Source organism: Pavona decussata, unplaced genomic scaffold (assembly GCF_977016875.1).
Source record: "Pavona decussata unplaced genomic scaffold, jaPavDecu1.1 SCAFFOLD_84, whole genome shotgun sequence".
Classification (NCBI taxonomy): Eukaryota; Metazoa; Cnidaria; class Anthozoa; order Scleractinia; family Agariciidae; genus Pavona; species Pavona decussata.
This window is the reverse complement of record NW_028145502.1, coordinates 2,091,443-2,102,500: the sequence shown is the minus strand read 5'-3', so window position 1 is coordinate 2,102,500 and position 11,058 is coordinate 2,091,443. Positions and strand designations below refer to the sequence as shown.

General features: G+C 38.6%; 1 protein-coding gene across 1 annotated transcript in view; it reads left to right on the top strand.

Moving 5' to 3' along the window:
- The window catches only part of LOC146475390 (uncharacterized), a 43,112-nt gene that overhangs the window by 14,760 nt on the left and 17,294 nt on the right, over positions 1 to 11,058 (top strand). The window contains exons 2-3 of the mRNA XM_085115800.1: positions 3,927 to 4,057; positions 10,833 to 10,863. Coding sequence (XP_084971926.1) covers positions 3,959 to 4,057; positions 10,833 to 10,863 — 130 coding nt within the window. The 5' untranslated portion in view covers positions 3,927 to 3,958. The remainder of the gene's footprint in view (positions 1 to 3,926; positions 4,058 to 10,832; positions 10,864 to 11,058) is intronic.

Sequence of the window (11,058 nt, the reverse complement as noted above, 5' to 3'; positions counted from 1 at the left end):
ACATTAAAGAAAATCGTGAAGAAAATTATCTTGAGTCTAAGAAGATTAATTAGATGAAAGTGTCGTTTCATTGCTTATAAAATAAATAAAGGGTCCACAAGTTTTGATCTTTGGAAATTAAGGGTCAAGGAAAAGAAAACAACTTGATGAGCTGCTATATCTGGAAAAGGCGAGTTTGATGTCATTGAAATTCCTCTAATTTGTTTTCTTAGAAACTCCTTCACGTATTGAAAACAATCTGAATGTAGGTGATGAACAATGTACGCGTGTAGCAAAACTGTGCATTTATAGAATTCAATTGACTGTCAACAAGGTAATACCACACACACACACATATTGCTTCTTCCTGTCAGTTGAATTTGTCTTTGTTTTATTCACCTGTTTCATTCATCCTTCGATTGATCATCCTGCCAAGGTCATGATCCAGCTAGGCACAATCGAAGGAATAAGTTTATGATGACATGTTCACAGTGTTGAATTGTTCTCAACTCAGAGCTTGAGTCAGCCTGTCAGTGGATTGTCCTGTTGGATTACGCAGGAAACCCAAAGCTAACCACATAGATGTTAAGTGATAAGGGGGCTTGCATGAAATAGGAAATTAACAATCCCGGGCATATGTTTCTTCAGTAAATGCACTTACGAATGTAAATGTTGATGAAATATGAAGAACACGACTAAACAGTACATTAAGGAAGGAAGTTGGGCCAAACAAAACTTACTACGCCACAACTACATTGTGCAACTTGTAGTTACCGGAATTATTAGGAAGTTTGGGGGCTGCGCTCTTCCTTAAGAACTGTGTAAATAAGATAATACAAGCATATTTCTAAATAAAATATACAAGTAATAGAGTTTGAAGTCACAGGAAGTACTTGAAACTTGGAGAGAGATTCACATGGTCAAAGTTGACTAAAACACTGGCTGACCGTGAAAACGAAAATTTGGCGTTGCGAATTTTTGGTCTGTTTCCATGGGCACAATGCTCATGAGATTTTAAGAATAAAATATTTCGGTGTGTCATTTTTAACTTGGTGCAACGGAATTGACGAAGATAGCGTGATTTGACCTGCACTAAGAAACGTTTTCCAAAGTCGTCCAGTTTCCGATCACGGAATGGATGGAATTCAAGCCAGTGAGGTCAAATCGGAATTTCACAACTGAAACGTGGTTGCGATGTCAGTCAGTATTATTGCCAAGCCACCAAACGGAGGTAACGTCTAGCCGATGATCGTCTAGCCAAACCTGTAATTGAGTTTAGTTGGGCTAAAACAAACGATTTCGAGCCAGCCGGAACTTGATTCCAAATTCCGGGAGGCGATATAAACTCTGACGGACTGTCGAACGACGGAAATTATAATACAATGTATCAACCAGGGGTATTCCAATTTTTCGTTTTTCGCAATATATACTACACTAGCCTTATTGCACTAAAATGTATTTAAAAAGTCTTCTAGGATACGTAGTGATAAGCTTCAGTGATGATTGTGAAATAGTTTCCATACTAAGCTTGGGGAAGCTCGCATCCTTCGTGGAAGAATGCTGGAATATTGGACGATTGTCTCAAATTTAGAACATGCTCAGACGTCTGAGTACACAAGGTTCAAAGTGTAAATTCTAGAGCCAAGCCAGAGCCAAAGAGCCAAGCTGTTGACTTGGTCTACTAGTGGAAAAACATTCATGCAGCCAGGGCGTAATCCGACTGGGACAAAAGACCCACACCTTTGAATTAATGAGTTGTACGTGTTAGTCACAATTTTTTTTACAAATAGAAAGCTTCCAGAATACCCGGTTTAACCTTAGCAATGTAAGTAATAGGTACAACAATACATAAACCAGATTTGTCCCTCTGTTTTCTGTACGTTAATGAGTGTGAAATAACTTGCAATCATATAATCCTTACGAGATTCGGTTGCTTGGCCTGAAACAACTCACCAACTAATGATTGAAACGAGATTTTATGGAGGGGGTTCAACAAGTCAAGGGAGATCGTCGCTTGCAAAAATGATCTCTAAGAGAGATTCAAAAGAGCTTGTATTTCGTTCCAAAGAATTCACGTCCGCCTCAAAAATAGATGACTGAAAAAACAGGATACAAGCACGATGACAAAAGATCAGACAATGGGACAAAAATAGGGATTTACAATCATAACGAAAACGAACACTAATTGTAAAATACAATTAAAGGATTTATTCTACAGAGTCGAGGAATCTATTCAGGAAAGAAAATGTCATACTGAGCCCACAGAAAGGAAATTCTTCTGTTGATAACGTTAAGATGACTCAGCCACAGGGGTTAACTACAGGAGAATTACCTCTCGATTCAAGCAATTTAAACTTAAATTCCTTCTCCCCATGAAACGTCAATTTTTCTTTGAAATAAATTGAAAGGCATTTGTCAGAATTGACAATCATTTCCTTTGGGGATTGTCTTCATCTTCATCTGACAAGCACGTTATGGAAGCTCATGTTGTTATTCTACAAACGTTCATGCAGTATTACATAGAACCTTTGTGGTTGTGAGGGAGGGGTGGGTGGAAGGAATTGTATCAATTCTTTTGAGGCCTTGTGTTATTTTCCACTAACGTAACAGAAAAAAGAGTGACGACAGGTCAGCGAATTGCATGCAATAATATTTCAATTAAAGACTAAAATGTATTCCAAGCAGGTCGCCTTGAAGGCGCCCCACAGATAATACTGAAGATTGACATCTGCAAACATGGCTTGAACAATTTGGCAACGTTCGTGTGACTAATTGTGGAGCTGGGAATATCAGCATACCGAGTGTATCATACTGATAAAAATCTATGCTATACATTTCGTTCGTGAAATAATTTTGCTGATATCCCGCCGATGGGAAATGTTTCGCTGTCCTGTTGGTTACGCATTTGATGCCCCACAAGGAATCATGACCTTGTGCACAATCTGCCATTCTTGAGCGTCCGTTTTGCCCGTAAATTCTATTTTTATCACGAGAATAGTCAGGGTTAGTCCCAACTTTCGCGGCGTCTCAATTTTCCCACACTTGGCAATTAATGTAATGAGAATATACACTAGATTTTTGTTGAGATTAGCCTAATTGACGAGATAGCTGATAAGATAAGTTCGTTTTGGCGTTAATTGTTGGTCTGGATCTCAGCACCAATTTGCGTCTTGTCTTTTTCTCACGGAAAACGACTCCTAGTATTAGTACTTGTGCGGTCAAATGTTATCTATGGCGGCCTGATTGCCAACGTTGAGGCTTTGCCAGCCACTAACAATCTTGTCACATATTTTCCTTTATAGACGTGTCTATTGTGGTTGTCGGAAGTGATCTAACGCTTACCTACTAACGAAAGACTAACAAGAACGCGTGGCTGAGAGTGTATAAAATCACGTCGCAAAATCCAAGTAAAGTAAACAGACAGTTTTGAAATCAGGTTTCTCGTTGATGCAACCACTGATAACCCCAAGAGAAAGAAAGAGCGTGATTGGAGGTTTCAAGGTCATTACGTATGCACAAAACCACATGTATAAGTTTCCTACGGGAAAACTCCGTAGAATTTAAGTTTGGATAGTCGTGTTAGCTTCAATGTGAACCACAGACGTGTAATGTCGCAAAGGATGTTAGATGTCTCGTCCTTTCGACTCCATGCTGTCCACTTGAATTGCGTTTTAGTTTTCTGTCTTCCCAGTCGATCATCTCAAGATGATTAATCCGAGGGGTGTGTCATTAAAACTCATGTCACCGTGTGTGGTCCGCTACATAAGTAAACACGATCTCATCCACCAACCCACATTTACCAGGTGACATTCAGGGATTTCAGAAGATCAGATCAGAACGCCAAACAAGGCATCGAGTTCGTTTCGCAGCCAGGCGGGACGCGTGCCCCTGAGAGAGAGAACTTGTAAATCGTCAATCGTATCAAGGGAATTCAATTTGTTCTTTAGACTGAAGAAGTGTCGCGGATCATCCAGGCGTCATGAAAGGAGGAAGGCTTCTTCGCCAGATCAGTCTGCTCGCCATTCTTTGGTTGCTCAACGCCGAAGGCATCTCAAAATTGACAGAAGCCAAAAGTTTGGTGAGTATGGCATGTCTTTTCTGTGGAACTTAATCTGGTTGTGTATATTAAAGTTTTTAAGTTAAGAGGCGTTTAATGCAAGTGTACACGTCACAGAAAGTACGGGGTGTATCTTGTCTACCTTGAAGATTACGCCGCTTTCGACAAACCAAAGCCTGAGAAGGAAAGCCTGTACAGACCGTCACACGCAATCCCATTCATTCTGACTGAACGTTTTGCAAACCTGCCAAGTGGAGAGCTCTTTGTAAGCAGTGTTAACACAATTAAAATGATTTAACGCTCATGCTTAAGATTTACGCTGCATTTGGTGGGATAATCTCGGTACATGCCACTTGGGCAATTTGGCATCATGGCTTCACGGGGAACTTAGTGGAAATTCCTTTGTTAAACAGCATCCCTCCAATTGAAAAAAGTGCTCCACGAAGCTGACCTTTTAGAATATTTAACCCACGGTAGCAAAAGGATTTTTTTTTGCTATCCCCTCTTATTTATTTTTAAAAGAAAAAAAAAAGATAAAAATACGATTATCAGTTTTCGTGATCATCAGAAGTGGGGTGATCACTGTGAACACCCTTGCAACATCCAAAAATTGTGGGGCAACAAATGGGAATCTTCTCGTCGTTTATTCAGTAATCAAACTATTGACCATGAACTTTTGAAAAGCAATATTGGAAAGCATTCTTTCTCTGCGATTTGAAGGTAAGATTAGCGGTCTTTCGTTCTTCTGGTAGTAGTATATGCCGGACCATCATTGAAGAGGGAATTTTTCCTGCGATCAAAACCAAAGCTGTATTTCGTATCTTTCAAGGATTTGACTCGTTCATTATTTGAACAGCACTGATACAAAATAAGGAAACGGAGAACAATGGAAGTGCTTTGTTTATGAAGCCACTTGTGAAATCTCAGTGATGGCGTGAAAACGTTCACGTTGTTTTCGATTTGTGGAGTCACATTAGTGCATTTTTTCCGCAGTGATCGCAATTTAGTTTTAGTCTCAGCACATTAGGGCAGATGTATCTAAAAATGGCATTTTACTTCAAGGTAGGGAGGTTTTTAGCAACACATGTTGAACAAAATGAGGATTTTAGCATCTAATGGAAACCATATGCCCGGATTGTGTTTGGAAATTACAAATCACTTTATCGGTGGCCAATCAACAGGCGGTATATGACTTGGGGATTATACATTCCCTGGATAGATTCAGACGTCGAAAAGTGCTTTTTCTAGTAAGTCTAAAAGAGCATGGACTTATGCCTACAACCACGGCATTGTGCTTTTAAATTTACTCGCTGCGAGACAACGTGGGCTGAAGGATTGTTTATAATTAAAAGAGCTGCTTCAGTGTTCGCGCATTTCAACGCTAAGATAACAAAATGCCAATGCCAGGGCATATCAAATGGCTGTACGCAGGACGTTCGTCAATCATTTGTTTCATATGCGATATATTTCCTTATTACTGTAAATAGTTTGCCTTTTTAACCAGATATCGTTTGTTCTATTGTCTGTTCCTCTAATACGACTGCCATTCTTCTCTCCAGCGGAAGCAATTCATTCATTTGTATATGCTTTCGGTCGGCGTTTCAAGTCACCATTGGAGATCCTTTTCAAAATTTTAATTTTAACAACCAATCCCTTTCCTCGGAAGGAAACTCGAAAAAAAAAAATAGCATAAGGACGTTCATATTCCCTTGAGGATCAGAGAAGAGCACATTCGGTGACATCTCGAAATTAATCCTGAATTTTTTTATCCGCTACTTGACATCTTAGCTCGTTTCGGACATAAGTCAGAAAGACAATAAAACTGGGTATCTCAACCAGCAAAAGATCAAATAAAATTCTTCAAGAGTTCATCCGGCTCTTGAAGGGTTGTAGCGGATTAAACAAGAGGGATTCTTTAACCTCAACTTTGCTGTTTCCAGGTGTTTCCGACCGTTTTGCCTTGTCGGTTCTACCACACGGACACGTCTTTAGTTCATTTGGCTTGGTGAGCCATGCGGGTAATGGCCGACTTCTTGATAAGCTGGCCCGCTTTTACATTTTTGTTTTGTCCTATAAACATGGACTTTTACGTATTAAAATGTTATCTTAAGCTGAATGGTTGGCATTAGAGGTGTAACAGATAAAGAGTCCGTATATGACAATGGCGGTAAAAAGAAGACTCGAAATTGTCGAAGACTTTGCACCCCAGAAGCCGTCAGTCACTTGGGAAGCGATCTGGAAGCAATTTTGAATTCTGTTCTGAATATCGCTTGGGTTTCTTGTGTTATTTTGACTATTAAATTATATTTAATTATTCTCAATCTTTCCGCTCAGAAATGAAAGCCAGATTGTAACCAGCACTTAGTCTGAGATTCGCAGGAAGGGATCATGGTCCTAACATCCTACTATTTTCCTTAACTTCCTCTTGGAATTTCGTTCCTACTCTCCTTCACAAATATAGAAACTTATATCGAGCGCCCAGAGACGTTCAATGTCGATTTACAGCCATTTAAACGCACTTTTGCTTAAATCTGTCGACGAGGATGTGAATTTTTTTCAAAGAGTGGACGACTTTGATTGCGTAGATTGGATTGGGACATTGAGCTCGTTGTTTAGTTGATGAATATTAAATTCGTCGAACAAAACGTCAAGAATTGAATGGCAATTAGGGATATCAATTAACCGCTCAAAGCTGTGCCTTTCACCGGTTTATTAAAAACTAAAAAAAAAAAATCTTAAAAATATCCTATTCTTCTTAATTAATGAAAGAGGTATCATTTGGAAGTGATTTGTAAAGGTGCCAGAAATCGATTGATGGTTTTGGCAATAGAACTTAAAAACCTCAATATCTGCGTCTTAGTTTAATCTAAATCTTTTGTGACCCTTTTAGGTTTTTCTATCGCCTCGGGGTAGAAATCAATATAAAATCTTTCTTGGGAGGTAAATACCTTTTAGAAGTTTTCCAGCTAACACAATGTAATTCTAATGTCAGTTGTGATGAATAGCGATGACAACTAGGATTTTAGAGACATTTTTACACCACAATTTTGTCAATTGGAGCTATAAACGACCAAGACTTGTAACAAAACTTAAATAACTGTATTTATACAATTTTAAAAGGCACACGTGGGGTCTTCAGTATTGAGTTTTGTCTATACAATGCCATGTATTTGTCAGCCTAAAAGGGGTTAAAATTCAAGAGGCACTGAGTAAAACGTCATATTTAAGTCGTTGAAAAGTTGCTTAAAAATTCTAGGCTCCTATCCAGTACTTTCTGCTCACCAAAAATGCTAGAAGTTTCTAAGGATCCCTGCTATTTGAAATAAAAGAAGGACGCTTGTACATGAATCCTTAACAGCAGGCTTCAATTCACGAGTATGGTGTGTTTGAACTTTTGAAATGCTGGATCATAGAGAGTAAAATAACATTGCGTGGCAATGATGACACATTTCATTTACGAGTTTAGTGTTTCTGTTTCATTTTGCTTGCTTTAATCTCAGTATTGACCACTAAATGCCAGAATTTAAAACAAAAACACGAAGTACTCTATAAATAAAGGTGCTATGAACGTACGTAAGGAATTGGGCAGACGAAATTAAATTCACCAAACAACCATTCATTTCTGATACTTCGACATGGTCTTCTATGTTTGGTTTCTGCCATCAAAGCTTTCAAACGATTGCCCATTTAATCCAAATCATATCACGTTTTTTTGCCCATTATCGCTATTAAGGCAGAAACACGATATGTTCGTGAACCATGGCATCAGTGCACTTGCAAAGTTCAGTGCCATTGAATTGAGCATTCATTTCTGGTGAATTCGGGACATTTCTCGATAAACGTGAGTTCCCTGCAAGTAGCCAGCACTCATATTGACGTGGAAATGATCCGTAATCTCTGCCAGAAAAAAATCCCGAAGGTTACAGTTTCTTTAATTTGTGACGTTGTGCGAGATAATGATGTTCAGACTTTCTGAATTTCCTTCGTCTTTACAATTAAAGCGAAATTTATCAGAGGATAACTAGCATATGGTGGAACCCGGGCTAATAAATGACAGTGGTTTAACTTTTAAGAAACAAAGAACTCTACGTGTAGAGTTTTTTTATTTTGTCCAAGTAACTAGTGTTACTCTCCCAAAGAAGGACGTTACATGATACTTCTCGTGCATTGTAAACGCAGCAGCAAAACGTCTCATTTTATAAGCCACGTTCCCGAGGCTATAATCCGCAGTAATCCACGTGTACCGACATCCTCGTGCAAAACCTTTCTCGTGGTGGTGTATTTTTCTGCTTATTTCCTCCAAAGGCAGGAAATAGTCTTGTATGGGAACTTATGACGATTTCCTGTTGTTTCTATTTATCACCAAATCAACTTTACAAAGGACAAATTACGCTCACGTTTTAGCAAAACACAATGTTGTTTTATTGACATCGGGGAGCTTTCCCATTTATAACAGAGGAAATCTAGTTTTGACCCGCTAATACGTAATTCCTGTCCTTATCTCATTTGTAATTACATAATACTATTAGGAAGTATGAATGCAATATTTCATGTTGGATTAACAATAATCACATTTTGATAAGAACGTCTACAATTCGTGTTTTCGGAGGTCAAACAGGTCTCTGGTTTGCTCGGAGTATTTTTTTTTGCCTACTCAAATGTTTTCTTTGAGACTTAGAACAAAACTGATACAACTAAAAAAGCCTTGAAGCACGCTATACCCAAACTATCGAGTCTAAACCGGAAATACCAAGCGGTTCTAATGCCAAGGAACTTCACACAATGTCTCAGATGCAAAACTCTACGAATGAAGTAAAAAACAACTCGACGGTTTTTGCAAGTAATAACGGTAAAAGGCTTCCGTTTGGAAGGTCTTTCTACGTGTTTCTAGCCTAACAAGCGATTGTGGATGAAGAAAGGAATTACCCAAGGACAAAGGGGATTATTGGTGCAAAAACTTATAGGCGCCTCCCTTTCCAAAACATCCTGAATTCATTTAATGGTTTCTGCTCACTACGCTGAGTTATTCAGGTTTCTGTTAATCGGGAATAGTTGAGAACCCCCAGAATAACAATTATATATGAATCTTTACATATTTGACTGTTCACAGGTAAATTAAAAAGTGATTACTCAAGACCAACGTAATCTAAACAGTATTTCGCTCACAAAAACCGGATAACTCACTCTTAAAGAAAACACTGTTATCTTTAGGATAACAAACCCACGGCTTTTCCACCGAACAGTCAAACAATCTGGAAGTTTTGATTCAAAAAGACTAAGGAAATTAAAGGAAAATAAACAAACATAAAAACTCCCAAAACGTTCTATATTAAGCCATCAAAAGGGAGACGAATTATTGCCTTGTTACAAAGAATTTTGGCACTTGCAGTTAGCCCTTAGAGTCGAAAAACAGAGAAACTTCGTGTCATTGTTGATGCTGTGGTTGAAACTTGTTCAAGTGTGGCCTTGTAAATGAGTTTCCATTAAGCTCTTCAAGGTGTTCTATATGGTAAGCCTGTGGATGAAATCCTAGAGTGAGACAATTCATACGGAAGTTACTGAGAATTACCTTGCTCTGTTTATTTTGCTGTTCAAGGTGACTTTAACAAGGATGAAACCCTAGGGTGTAAGGCTTGGGGCAGACGTTTCCGGTAGTGCTGTCTTTATGTTGTACAAGGCCGGGTTGTAATGTTGAGTCTGTTGGTATAAAATGCAGCGCTGTGACCATGCACTGATATTAATCAAAGCAGATCTGAGAGTACCTTCCTATAGTGCTGTTCATTTATTTCTCAGTATTTTATAATTTAGTTTGGAATGCTTGTTCAATTTTGTCCTTCGCTGACTAGAGAAGCGGCAGCCAAGGTCATCTTGCCTCAACATAAACGGTACTTTTCTCGCATACATCAGGTGAACCGGAAAGCGCAGTAGAGAGTGCCTAACGGCTTGAACTTAAAAGTTTATATTAAATATGAAAAATATATAAACACAAAAGGGGAAAAAACATTGAACAAATCTAATGGAAGATACCAAACGCACACTGAGGAGCATCTCAATAAGCGTTATCCTTGTTTCCAGTACTTGCATGTAATTGTTTTAGTTTGATGCAAGTGTTTTTATTCAAATTTCTCAATCTTCAATTATACTTTGTAAAATGAAAGTGACGGTCTGTTTATCCTTTTTCGTTTTTTTTTTTCCTAATAAATTATACTTCAGTATTGTACTATGCATTGTTGTATTATGTCATAATGTAATTTCACTAGGTTTTTGTTCCGTCGATTTTTTCTTTGTAGATTTTAAGTTGGTATGAGTGAGCCTGAACTAAGCTCATCTAAGGTGGCCAGATTCCAATCCCTCTGACCGTCGTACGAAGTGAAAATTTTATTACTAAATAAAACTAAAATGCGAGTAATTTAGCCATTCCTTTTTCTAATAGCTACTATACGAACAACTCTATCACGTACCGAGGTGCCGTCATCTGGAATCTCCTCTCACCGCTTGCAAATGGCACAGGACTCAAGGCCTTCACGAAGAAGGCTTGGGAATCATCAGATATTAGAGAACTGAACTTTTCAGCCGAGTCGCCTTTCACCATACATTACATATGGACACAGATTTTGAATACTTAAAGTTTTTATGTCTTTATGTCTTATGTCTTACACTTATTTTACCGTTCTCGTTCCATTCATGACTAGGGAGAAATTCATGGTGAATCGCTTGACTGTTTGTTTATTCAGTGTAGTGTACATGCACAAGTTACAAAGTCTAACTGCTGTCTTCCCGTTTGTTTTCTTTGCAGCCTAACGAAAGAGGCGGTTACCTAGACAACGGTGAGTTAAGCGTAATACACAGTAATATTGACGTCACCTCTCAGTCGGATCCAATGCTAGCTGGGCAAGCACCCCAAAATTGGAACTGTTAAAATCACAGTAAGAAGTTAAGCCCAACAACCAGGGCTACACAACGGTTCTGTTCGGATCGGAAGGACTTAATCGCCCAAGGAATTTGGATTGCACTGTGAAAAA